This window comes from Tauraco erythrolophus, chromosome 5, assembly GCF_009769465.1.
Source record: "Tauraco erythrolophus isolate bTauEry1 chromosome 5, bTauEry1.pri, whole genome shotgun sequence".
NCBI classification, from domain to species: Eukaryota; Metazoa; Chordata; class Aves; order Musophagiformes; family Musophagidae; genus Tauraco; species Tauraco erythrolophus.
The window spans coordinates 85,485,931-85,498,543 of NC_141469.1; the positions used below are offsets into that span (position 1 = coordinate 85,485,931).

The 12,613-nt window shown below is 61.6% G+C and overlaps 1 protein-coding gene across 1 annotated transcript in view; it reads right to left on the reverse strand.

The window, feature by feature from the left end:
• The window catches only part of DCTN1 (dynactin subunit 1), a 79,458-nt gene that overhangs the window by 6,673 nt on the left and 60,172 nt on the right, over positions 1–12,613 (reverse strand). The window contains exons 10-23 of the mRNA XM_086612561.1: positions 11,443–11,647; positions 10,424–10,502; positions 8,940–9,099; positions 7,545–7,649; positions 7,032–7,223; positions 5,844–5,960; positions 4,772–4,924; positions 4,138–4,298; positions 2,983–3,151; positions 2,364–2,432; positions 1,792–1,854; positions 1,533–1,682; positions 933–1,094; positions 183–314 (exon numbers count right to left, since the gene is read on the reverse strand). Coding sequence (XP_086468687.1) covers positions 183–314; positions 933–1,094; positions 1,533–1,682; positions 1,792–1,854; positions 2,364–2,432; positions 2,983–3,151; positions 4,138–4,298; positions 4,772–4,924; positions 5,844–5,960; positions 7,032–7,223; positions 7,545–7,649; positions 8,940–9,099; positions 10,424–10,502; positions 11,443–11,647 — 1,917 coding nt within the window. The remainder of the gene's footprint in view (positions 1–182; positions 315–932; positions 1,095–1,532; positions 1,683–1,791; positions 1,855–2,363; positions 2,433–2,982; positions 3,152–4,137; positions 4,299–4,771; positions 4,925–5,843; positions 5,961–7,031; positions 7,224–7,544; positions 7,650–8,939; positions 9,100–10,423; positions 10,503–11,442; positions 11,648–12,613) is intronic.

The following is a 12,613-nucleotide window of genomic DNA, read 5'->3' on the forward strand; positions in this document are numbered from 1 at the left end:
GGGCACCGTTGTCGGTCCCGGAATCCTGCAGGCAGCTGCTGCACCTCCCCAGCTCTCCGCCCCCGTATCGCACCCGGAGGACAGCCTCCCGCCGGGACGGGCGGCAGCAGGGCTGCGGGAGATCACGATGCGGCTCAGACGCTCCGGCTCTGCCCGAGGCCCCCGCCACAGCCGAAGCCCACCTTGGTCTGTGGCCTGTCTGCGTCGTACTCTCCCTCCTGCATGGCCGTGGCCATCTTGTTCATGGTGGCGATGAGGATGCTGCAGGACTGGCGCAGACACTCGTAGGGGCTGATGCCCGGGGTGCCATAGATCTGCGAAGGACGGGAAGACAGTGGCGGGTGCCCCTGGGCTGGGCTCACAGCCACAATCACAGCCCCCTGCCCGCTCCCCGTGTGCCACTGGTCCCAGTCCCTTCGGTGTGGCTGCGGGGAAGGACGGCGCAGGGCAGAGGACTGCCAACCCTTCTGTGTTTTGGCATTCCCTGCCATTCCCTGCTCATAGAATCACGGAATGGTTTGGGTTGGAAGGGATCTCAGAGACCATCCAGTTCCAACCCCCCTGCCATGGGCAGGGACACCCTCCACTGCACCAGGTTGCCCAAAGCCTCATCCAACCTGGCCTGGAACACTGCCAGGGATGGGGCAGCCACAGCTTCTCTGGGCAACCTGTGCCAGTGCCTCGCCACCCTCAGAGGGAAGAATTTTTTTCTTATATCCAATCTAAATCTGCCCTCATGGCAGAGGAGGTGGACTAGATGACCTTCAAAGGTCCCTTCCAACCCAAACTATTCTGTCATTCCATGATACCCCTGGAAATTCATTCCCAGCCTCCTCAAGGCTCTCCCATCCCGAGCTGCTCGTGTCCGTAGCGCTGCAGTGAGACGAGTCGCCACTTGACCCCGCACTGCGGTCGAGAAGGGGGTTTCTCACCTGCTCGCTCACTTTGAAGGCCAGATCCTCCAGCTTCACCGCCAGCAGCCCCTCGTTCTCCGCCAGAGGGGCAATCATCTGCGCCCCAGCAGCAGCCACCTCCTGCAGCACGGCCACCACCCATGTCAGGTGCTTGCGGCAGTCCAGCAGCGTGTCCGACACCTGAAAGTCGGGCAGGAACAGGATGGTTGGGAAAGGTGCAGGCAAAGGGGCTGCTTCCAGCTCGCTTCCCGGGCACTGGGCAAGCTCCTGGCTGCACAACGCTCGCCTCACCCCAAGTCTGACCATTAGTGAGTTTTTAACTTGCTTCTGAAGCCTCACTAGGGAGATGGGAAACACCAGGAAAGACAGAAAGAAACTGAAGGCTGGAGAAAAGTCGGTTACAAAGTCGAGGTCTCCATCCCGACTAGAAACACGGAGCCCAGAGACGCTACATCCCATCTCAGCCGCCGGAGCAGGGGGGTCGCTGCCCGGCTGGAGCAGGTCACTGCGCAGCAGCACGCTCCCTCCCGCGAGCCGGCAGCGCTCCGTCACAGCGCAGCCCACGGCTCCCATCCCAGCGACGGCTGGATGCGGGGCAGTGCCAGGGTGCCAGCTCACCTGCTGCCCGAAGCCCAGTGCCGCAGGGATTCCCGGCGCGTCCGTCCCGGGCATGCGGCGCCTGATCTTTTTGCAGAACTGGCGAATGTCACTGCACGAGGTCTCCAGGTCCTTGAGGAGGATGGCGAGGTCGGACGCCTCCTGCCCAGCCTAGGGCGAGAGAAAGGACCTCAGGAAAACTGACAGAGGGATCGCCGGCGAGGGGAGCCTGGCACGACCCTCGCCACAAGCCCGCAGAGCCATCCCGGGCACGTCCTACCTGGAGGAAGGCTCGCAGCCGGCACACCTCCACCCCCATGCAGTCCAAGGCACTCTGGGTGAACTGCGGAGCACAGACACGCCACCGTCAGCTGGGGCAAAGCAGAGACCGGGCCAGCGAGCAGCTCCAGGGCAACCCGGGGATCCTCGGGATCAGACCCTCTGTGCACCACCCTGCCACCACTCCCGGCTTTACAGGAGCAGGAAAACAGGCTGAGGCAGCCAGTTAATTTTCAATTTCCTCCCTGGGGCGCAGGACATCAGTACTCCCCTGAGCAGCTCAGGGCAGAACGACACTCCCTCCGAGACACCACGTTCTCCACACTCTTCCTCTCTTTCCACCCAGATATCTGCAGGGCAAACGGCCCCACGTCTGCTGCCCCTTTCCCTGACCTGGGAGCCCACATCACCTCCGTGCCACCACCGGCAGCTGGAGCTGGGGAAAAGTGACTGCAGTGGGGAGAGGGGGAGAAGAGGCTCTCCACCCCACAAAGTGGTCTTGGGGGGGTCGGAAAGGGCAGAGGCAGCAAACACGCCACAAGGAGAGAGCCAGGTTGTTTTTCCCCGTTTCACCTTGATGTGGTCGGCCAGCTGCATGGTGCAGTCCTCAGCCTGGTCAGCCAGGTGGATGCTGTACAGGTGCTGGGTGGGGAGAGAGAGACCAGCAGAGATCAGCACCCCTCAAACGTTCCCACACGTGCAAGCAAACAAACCCAAGGAGTAAATACGTAAGAAAAAAAATCCCAAACAGCCAGGGTTTGGCCTAATTTTTAATCAGAAGCGAAAACTCTTGCAGTGACCCCCACCAGAGCCCCTGTGAACGCTGTGCCCTCCCAAAGAGCCGGCAGCCCTTAATTCCAAAGGGCCAGCAACGCTGGCCTGCAGCACAGAGGCACGGAAACCCAGGACGGGAGAACCGCATCCTTTCCGCGTCCTCCCACGGACGGAGAACGCGGCCCCCGAGTGACACAGTCACGAGCTCGAGTCCTGCGTGCTCCGGCGGGGAGAGACATCGGAGGGAAAGTGCTGCCAACGGGAGCTTATTCACAGCTTGTCCATGTGCCGCGTGAACGATGTACCCGAGGGCACGACTCCCAGCCGTGGCCCGAGGTCGCACCGGGTGCCCACCCTGCGGGTCACAGACACCCCGAGCTCGGCCGAGCGCCCGTCGCTCTCGGCTCTGCGGACCCACCTGGTAGTACTTGATGGCTTTGGTCAGCGGCTCCACGTTGACCGTCTCGTCCAGCTGGTCCTTGTGCAGCAGCTCGATCAGGAAGTCCAGCGAGCGCTCGTGGACGCTCATCTCGGGGTACAGCATCCCCACCTTCTTATACACCTCCACGCTGCACTTGTTCAGCGCCCTGGCAAGGGAACGCAGCCACAGTCGGCTCAGCTGGGACAGGCACGTGCTCCAGGCAGCACCGACACAGCGCTCTGCTTCTGGGTGCCAACCTCGGACCGCTGGAACCCCCCGGGACCACCAGCCGGACCCCCAGGAGCACTGTGGCTACAGAGCGGTTAACAGAGGTCAAAACATCCGTAGGAAACCAGGGCACGAAATGGGCTGCCTGGGAGCTGCAGGAAAGGGAGCCCCAGCCCAGGAAAACGTTCCAGGCTCCAAGGCAGACGGCAGCGCCGGAGGCAGGAGGAGACTCTATGAGCTCCTCGCCACGCTGGTGCGGGAGCAAAGGGATCTCTCCGTGCTCCGGTTCAAACTCAGCCACTTTCCTGGCAGCAGAGCAGAGCAAGCCTGAAGGCGAGGACCCTCCCCAGCCACAGCGGTTTTGGTGCCCGAAGGCATTTCCCAGTCTCCCAGGAATGCCCGGGCTCCTCGGTGCTGCTAGGGCACTGCCCAGCTCACCCTAACCAAGCGTCCAGGCTGACGCTCCGTGAAACCTTCCGCACAGGACTAAGCCCTGGGCACCCGTGGAAGGGGGCTCTGGGCTGGAGGGGGAGCCCGCTCCTGGGAACCGAAGCCCACAGTCAACCCCAGACACAATCAAGCTCAGCAAGAGACTGTGATGCGTCTCCTGGCAGGACAGACGGAAAATCCAGGCTACTTCTGGCCTGCAGACACGGTTCCAGCTGGAGAAGGAGCAGCTCGTGCTAGAGAATTGGATCCCTTCACGTGTCAATCCCTGGGAGGAGAGCACGGGAGGAGTTACGAGGGAAGTGATCCCGCCTCAAGGCAACAAGCTGGATCGCTCAGCTCTCCTCCAGCCAACTGCCAAAATTCCTGTACCTCCAGCGGGGACCCGGCTCTGCTGCGAGGCCGCGGAGCCCCTGCGCGCCGCCCGACGGCGCAGCGGGTGGGAGCCAGGGGCGCGGGGACGGGCTGGGCACTCACTGTTCGTATTTGTGCAGCGTGGCTTGCAGCAGGCTCAGGGAATACACCAGCCCGGCGGCGAAGCTCAGCTGCTCTCCGGCAGCACCCCGCAGGCCGGCGCGCTCCGCGCAGTTTTCGCTCAGATCGAACTTCTCCTGAGCCTGTTTGCTGATCAGCTCGGCCTGTCGGGGAGCGGGCAAACCTGAGTCCTCCCGCGCTGGCTCCGAGCTGCTCTGCCAGCCACGGGCCAGCCGAACACCTCCCCAGAGAGCAAGCTTTCCTGGGAAAGACTGCTGGAGTCCCGGAGAGGAATAACCCCCCGGCAGTGCTGCCAGGCGTGACCCACCACCACCTGCGGGCAGGGGCTCCTGCTTCCCCCTCCTCCCAGACAATTCCCAAAGTTCTCAAACTAGTAAACATCCCAAATCCCAAATTCAGCTGGGGCAGAAAGAGGAGATGTATCTCCCGCAGAGCCGTGGCGCGGCCACCGACTCCCGGTCAGCCCGAACGGCACGCCGGCTTTGAGGGGACATCCAAGCCCCGGCAGCCCAGCTCGGGAGACAGCCCTGGCTCAAAACTTCGGCAGAAGAACCAACGGAAGCTCTTGACGAGGCCCAGCTCCCACAGGGAGGTGGGAGCCGAGCACCCATCCCACCTTGCAGATGAGCCGAGGGATGAGCAGCAGCACCAGGACGCAGTCGTGGTCGCCTCCGTGGCGCAGGAAGCTGTCGGGCATGAAGGAGGTGAGGAGGGAGACGTGGCGGTTGGCCTGCTGCACCTCCATCTGCCGCAGCTCCATCTCGATGGCCTGCAGGAGACGCACGGTCAGGGCAGCCCCTCGGACCCTCCCCAGCCCCTCCAGCGTTTGAAAAAGCCGGAACCTCTCTCCTCCTGGGATGCAGCGGGCACCTCGCTGCCAGGCTGCCACAGGAACCACTTCTCATCGTTACCAACCAGGGCTCTGCAGAGGTCCCCGGGGACCAGTCTGGAGCTCTGGTCTGACCCCGGGTACAGGCGAGCAGGGATACAGGGAGCACCAAGCACCCTTTCTTTCCCAGCAGCGCGATAAACCAACGCCTACACGTCAGCCCTGAGCCTGCTCTTCCACAAGGGAACGTCCCTTTTCGCACAGTCGTGTTGGATTCTGATGTTTCTCCTGGGAGAACGGCGCGCTGCTGTCGCCCAGCACCACCAGCTGACGGTCCTGCACCGCTTCCCACTGCACTCACCTCCCCAGCTCCGCGCCAGGCAGCAAGAGCCCGGTTCCACTACGGGCAGCGGTGGCAACAGAAGGATCTCAGGGCCTTTTGGTGGCACCGTGGCCAGGAGCAGAGCCCACGCCAGCCCCTGGCACAGAGACCACACGGCGGTGGAGGCAGAGCTGGTTTTCCTCTTGATTAAGCTGCTTTTCCCGCTTAAGCCCTCCCTGCACGTCCCCGTGCACACTAGTGTCACACGCTGGTGTCTTCCTCCCTTCTATCCTGTGCCCTGTCTTCCTCCCAACTCCTGACAATCCCTCAGCTCATTTCCACGGCTGGCATGAGCACCACGGGCCGATTCCGAGCGCCGTGCCGCAGGGTCAGCTCCACCACGCGGGGAACACCCGCCCCAAGCCCATCACCCCGCACTGGCGCCGTGCCGCGGTGCCGCTGCGCCGGGAGCGTCGCGCATGGCACATGTGCCCGGTCAGCTCGTGTGCCCGCTGCGCGGCTCTCCGGCTGCCCTACCTTAGCGTGGGCTTTCGTCTCCGCAAACTTGATCTTGAAGTCAAACATCTCGGGAGGCGGCTGCTGCTGCTTCTCGGCAGATGCTTCTTGCTGACTCATGAGTTCCCGGTTCACGTCCTGAGCACGGGAAGAAGCTGCCATGAGGCGCACAAGAACCCGGCGCAGAGGGGATCCGTGATCCCACAGCCACGGCGGTGTGCCCACACCCAACCTCCCAATGCCCCCTTCCTCGGGGAGCGGGCAGGGGGCACCGGGGGCTCATGGTGCAACGTGCACCATCGCTCTACGGAGGGATCTGCACAGGCCTCAAGTTACACCAGGGACAACTTGGATATTTGGATATTAGGAAATGCAGAAATATTAGATTGGATATTAAGAAAAATGCCTTCCCCGAAAGGGTTGTCCGGCTCTGGAACAGGCTGCCCAGGGCAGTGGTGGAGTCACCACCCCTGGAGGGGTTTAAAAGTCACGTAGATGTGGCGCTGAGGGATATAGTTAAGCAGTGAACTGGGCAGTGCCGGGTTAACAGTTGGACTCAATGATCTCCAGGTCTCTTCCGACCCGAATGATTCTATGATTCCATGCACAGCGATGGATGAAAGCACGGAAGAGGAATGCAAGTGCTTTCCAACCGCTCGGCTGACAGCACGCGGCACTACAGCCAAGGAATCCACGCAGCCTCGTTACCCATCTCCTGCCACTGCCAGCAAAGCCCAGGAGAACCCAGCGCAGCCCTGGAACAGCCCCGCGCCACTCCCTCGTCCAGGACTTGGATCCCAAGCCTGGAGCACGAGCAGCACAGCGCAGCAAAGGGCTGAAGCAGCCACGTGCTCCGCAGTGTGCCACAGCGCTGACCTCAGCGGGGGCTCTGCCCACCAGCCCCGTCGGAACACGGCAGGAGGCTGGGCAGGGCTGCCAGGTCAGGAGGAGCACGTGCAGCCTGGCACCGCTGGAGCTCCCCAGGAAAGCTCAGTTAGGAACCCGCTCTCCAGGCATCAGCCATCCGTGTTCTGCCGTGCCCATCTCCCACGAGCGCAGGAGGCAGCGTGCCATCCCCGTCCCCATCCTCTGGGAATGCTCTTGCCTACAGACGCTCGGTGTCCTCGTCACCGAGGTGGGCTCCCAGAGGAGCCCGGCTCCAGCAGGACCTGCCCCACTGTGGCACGGGGGGACACCGAAGAGCCGCACCTGAAGGTGTGCAGTCAGCTCTCTGTACTTTTTGATGGTCTGCTGGTAGTCGGCCACGGTCTCCTGCGCCGCCTCCACGCGCTTCTCTGCCTCCCGCACCCGCGCCGTCGCCATATCCAGCTGCTCCCGTAACTCCAGCTCTGTCTCCCGGGCGTTTTCCTGCAGCTCGTCATTCATCTCGTTCATGGCTTCCTGCAAGGGGGAGGCAGCGGGGGACGCGGTGACGCCCCGGCTCAGCAAGCGAGGGCAGGAGGGCAGAGGGGCGGCCCGGGGTGTAAGGGGCACATTCTGCTGAGCAGAAGGGCGCACCGCTCCGAAGTGGCACCGAGCGCGATGCCACAGAGGGGTTCCCCAGTGCCCTCCGGCACTGCTGCCAGGCAGTCCCCGGTGCCCCGGGCAGCCTCACTGCCCGTCAGCCGGCTGGACCAGCCCTCGCATCAGCCCAGCCACACACCAGGGACGAAGGAAGCAGCACGAGCCCCCCAGTACCGACTCCGGAGTGGTCCGTCTTACCAGGTCCCCAACAGTCTCACGCAGCTCCCGGACCTTCTCCTCCAGGTCCAAGTTTCTCTCCGTCAGAGTCTCCACCATCTCTTCAGCACCCAAAGCTGCGTCCACCTGCAAGCACACAGCACGTCGCGCTGCAGCCTGGAGCTCAACACGCCGCAGTGAGCAGCTCAAAAGTGCTGTGGCACCACTGTGGGATGACCCGGCCAAGCTGTGGGATGTGGCTGCTAAATCCACCTCCCCATCCTGGGTGAGGGTTTGCCGGACAGGGCATAAGCTCCCTCCTGGTAGCAGAGGAGAGCGTCCCTCAGGAGAGCAAACAACTCAAACCAGCCCAGCCCGCAGCCCCAGAAGGAAGGGCACGTGAAAAGAGGGGCTTGGCTTTGGCTTTTAGGGATGTTAAGAAAGAAATTTTGATATAAAAAAGAAAATTTTGTTTGAAATTTGGATATAAGAAAGATACTTTTCATTGTGAGGGTGGTGAGGCACTGGCACAGGTTGCCCAGAGAAGCTGTGGCTGCCCCATCCCTGGCAGTGTTCCAGGCCAGGTTGGATGGGGCTTGGAGCAACCTGGTGTAGTGGAGGGTGTCCCTGCCCATGGCAGGGGGGTTGGAACTGGGTGGTCTTTGAGGCCCTTTCCAGCCCAAACCATTCTATGATTCCATGATTCCATGATTCTATGTTACTGGCTCTTCAGCTGCAGCACGAGGGCACAGGGTTGAACAGCTTCAGGCCAGCGTAAATGATGCTGACCTTCAGGATGAGTCTTTGCAGACTGTGCCAGTGCTTTCCAAGCTCTCTGAGGACCCAGGCCAGCGGTTAACACTTACAATATTAACAGAGGAATGGGCATTTGGATCTCTTTGCATTAAGAAGTGGCACTTCTGCCAACAGCCCACCTTCTAGGTAACCCAGGCTGATGCCCGGAGAGGCCAAGGCCAGTGTCCCTCCGGAGCAGCAGTTCAGAGGAACTGCACAGGCTGCTCTGCTGTGAATGTAGATCCTTCCTGGGGCTTCCTACGGGCTGCTCCACACCCTGACCGACATCTCAGCCGGGCCAGGAACGAGCCTCACAAAGATCACCCAGGGGGACATGACAGATCGGCTCCGAGCACAGACCAGCCCCGGAAAGCAGGACGCATCGGCCGTGTCCTGTGTTGGAGGGCCACCCTACGGCCAGGCAGAGCCCAGCACAGTTCCGCTGCTGGAACAGGGTTTGCTTTTGCTCAGGGACCCAGAACAATTGGTCCCTGCAGTGGCATCCAAAAGCGTGGCCCTCCACGAGCGACGGACAGAGCACTCCGTGCCGGGAGGTGACCCCAGCGGCCTGACAGCAGGTGCTCGGTGCCCCAGACGGCCCCAAACTTCCCCTCCCCGTCTGTCCTCCCCCAGTGAGCTCACCTGCTCCTTCAGCTCGTCGACCGTTTTCTCCGCCTGCTTCACCTCCTCCTGAAGCTTCTCCCTCTGCTGACGCAGGGACTCCAGCTCCGTGTTTTTCTTCTCCATTTGCTTCTGAAGCTTCACGTGCTCCTGCTTCTCCGACGCAGACAAGTCCCGCATCCTTGAGAGAGCAAGCAGCCCTGTCACAAGCCCGGCAGAGGCCCAGGTACCGGAGCACGAGGAGCTGTACCCTTCCCAGACTTTGCTCTTGGTGGGCACCAGCAGAGCCAAGACCCCCTGCCCCTGCTGGCGCTGGCTGCCCATCGGCAGCAGGAGCAGAGCTCCTTTGGAGCCTCTGGCAGCCTCTCCTTGGCGGGGACACTGCTCGTGTCCCTGGAGAACAGCTCAATAGTGAGGGATGGGGGTGAATCAGTGCCCGAGGTTGCTCTGAAGTCCTTTGAAAGGATGGAGAGAACAGGAGAACGTAGGAAAACAGACACCAGAGGCAGGAAAGAATAGCTGTAAATGGGACAGGCGAAGGCACGGCGAGGAAGAACCCAGTGAGCACAGGAAAATAAGTCCCATTCCCAGAGGGAGAGAGGTCAGCAGCAGCAGAAGGACAAAGCGCGGAGAGGGACCGGCGCTCGGTCCCGCGCCGAGAACAGAGCTTTGCTTATGTGTGTGCTGAGGCTCTGCCGACAGCTCTGCCGACAGCGCGACGCGGCGCTGCCCCGGGAGCGCCAGTGCTGGGAGCTCCTCTGCCCGGACCTTCCTTCTGGCTCCCACCCCAAAGGCACCGCTTTGGAAGCCCTTGCAAGGCGGTTTCTTGTGTTTCCCATCAGGAGGGGGACACTTCCACCTCCTCTACCTCTTCCTACAGGAATAACTGCCTTGAAGCACGGGCTGCTCTCTGCACCAGAGCCAGCGCAGCGCCCCGCGTGCAGCCCCAGCCGCGTGGGAGGAGCGTGGTGGGACAGCGAGTGGTGGGGCGGCTGCCCCAGGAACCCCACCTGGGCCTCGGGGCTAAGGCACACGTGGCTCCCAGGAAGAGAAGCCCCAAAGCCCTGCAGATGGGCTCGCCCAGGGAAAGGCAGCGGCCAGGGCCCGGTGCTGAGCGGGCTCCAGCAGCCTCGAGCAGGACCTGCGCAGGAGGTGGCTGCAGAGCCACCAGCTGCTGGAATCAACCTGCAGCTGCACCGGAGGAGCAGAGCACAGCGTCCACGGAGAAATAAACCCAGGAGCTTCCTGAAGCGGCTCATTTTCACCCAACAGACATCGGTCTCCAGTGACAAGAGCTCCTCCCTTCTCTGGTGCAGGCTTCAAGGAGCACCAGAGCTCAGGAACACCCCACGGCCAGCTCGGGCGCGTGACATCGGCTGCTCCGGAGGAGCGTTTGGATCAGTGCTTGGAACAAACTGCCGTCAGACCACGCTGGCACGGGCTCTCGCAGGAAGGAGCTCCATCGGCAGCATCCCAGCCTATGGGGAGCACGGGTGGTCTCCTACCTTACAAGAGCTTCCTTCAGTCTGGCGTTTTGCTCCTCCAGCTGTTTGACTTGGTAACTGGACGCCGCTCCATCCGAGCCTGCAGCAGAAAGGAAGCATCGTTCTGCTTGTGCTGCAGCAACAGCGGCTGCCGAGCAGATCCGCTTCTCCTCGCTGAGCGACGTTACAACCACTGGCAAGAGGGCAGCTGTGCCACACCGAGGGGAAAGGCACCAGTCCCTCTCCTGCAGCTGAGCAAAACCAAAGCCTGGTGCTCCACACCGGCGCTCGCAGGAGGAGATTCCCCCAGTGCCACCAAAGACAGTTAGTGCAGAGGATGAGGCTTTGGGCAACCTGGTGCAGTGGAGGGTGTCCCTGCCCATGGCAGGGGGTTGGAACTGGATGATCTTTGAGGTCCCTTCCAACCCAAACCATTCCATGATTCTATGACTCTATGAAGAACCACTGTGCCAACGGCAGACCGTGCCGAGCCGCCACTGGGCTACAGTGGAGCAACATGTTCCTGATACTGTGGGTGCTCCCAGTCCTCCCAATTCCGTGAAAGCAAACCCAAACCAAAGACATGGCTTGTCTCAGTAATTTCCACATCTCCCTGCAGACCACCCCTGTCCTCCCAACACCCTTCCCAGCACCTCGCTACGCCTGCCTCTGTCACACCCCTCCGCTGCCTCATCCTCTGCTGCTTCTACAGGTCTGATGTTTTCCAGGTTTACACACACTCCAAGTGTTTAGCGCTGGCTCGCTTCCCGCTGCGTGTGATTTGAGCTCACCTTGAACACCCAGAGGTAAAAGGCCCCAGGGGAACCACAACGAGGTAACGCACTGGGTGTGGAGCCGTGCTCAGTGCGAAGCTGGGAGGTTGGATCAGCAAGCAACAAAAGCAGTTGTGTCACCTCCCACATAAAGTCTGAACCAGACAAACACCTTCTGAGGCAGCCAAGCATTCCCCTCCCCAGCGAGGAGCTCCCCTGTGCGGTGGGACCCCGGCTGGGACCACCCGAGAGCTGATCCCTTCTCACCTTTCTCCTCGATCTCGTGCTTCAGGATCTCCAGGTCCATCGTGAGATATTCCACCTTCTCCTTCAGGGAGTCCACCTCCTGCTGCAGGGACTCTGCTCGCTCCTCGGCCATCTCCTTGTCCAGGGTGGCCATTTCGATCGCGTCGGCGGTGTCGGCCATCTCCTCCATGTAGCGCTCCTTGGCTTCCAGCGCATCTTTGGCTTCCTGCGGCCAAGCACACAGAGGTGAGAAGACCCTGGAAGCCCGAGGCCAGTGATGGAAAGACCCTTCTCACAAACAACGAGCCTTGGACAATTGTGACTCTCTCCCAAAGGAGGATCAAGTCCAATTAACAACAGCTTATCCGGGCTGGGAGGGGAAAGCCCACTGCCAGCCCGCCAGGGTGCCCACCTCCCCTTCCCAAGGCTTTTCCCCTGCTTCGCACCTTCTCCCACCCACGACAGAGCCCAGCAGAGAAACGACCTGCAGGTGAGGAGACGCAGATATGAAGACACAAAATACAGAGGCTTGTGCTGGAGCAGACAGTCAAATAAATCACTGGGGAAATAAACCAAGAATCCGCCCCGGAAAACCAGGGCAGAGAGAAGCAAGAGCTCCTCTGCCGGCACGGCGAGGTCCCACCGTCTGCCTGGGGGCACCAGGCACGGGTGCCAAGGGCAGGAAGCCTGTCCCTGGGGAGAGGGGAAAGAGGGAAATGGGGAAATCCCCACCGTGCAGCAGCTGTTTGGGATGACACCCCAGGGCAGGGCTCAGCGAGAGCAGGGCCACCGCTGGGGAAACGCTGCTCCACAAGGAGCGACACAGATTCCCGTTAGCTCCACAGCCCCGTGCCTTTCACTGGCGGTGACTGGTACCAACCAGCGCTGCAGGGCAGGAGCTCAAACCATTATTAGTCTGGCTACAGGGAGAGGAGCTTTAACGAAGTCAGATCTACATCAGACAGTCAGGATCGGGACTGCCCAGGAATCCACCGGAGAGAGGAGCCCACTCCTGTCTCCAGAGCAGGGACTGGCACCCAGCACTTGCAGGGGCTGAGTTGGGCAGGGGCGGCTCAGCCAGCTGCCCAGGACCCTGCCCGCTCCGGCTGTGCCTCCCGCATTCCCAGGGATGGAGACTCTGACGTCTCTGAGCAACCTGATCCAGTTTGATCGCAGGAAAAAGTTTTTTTTT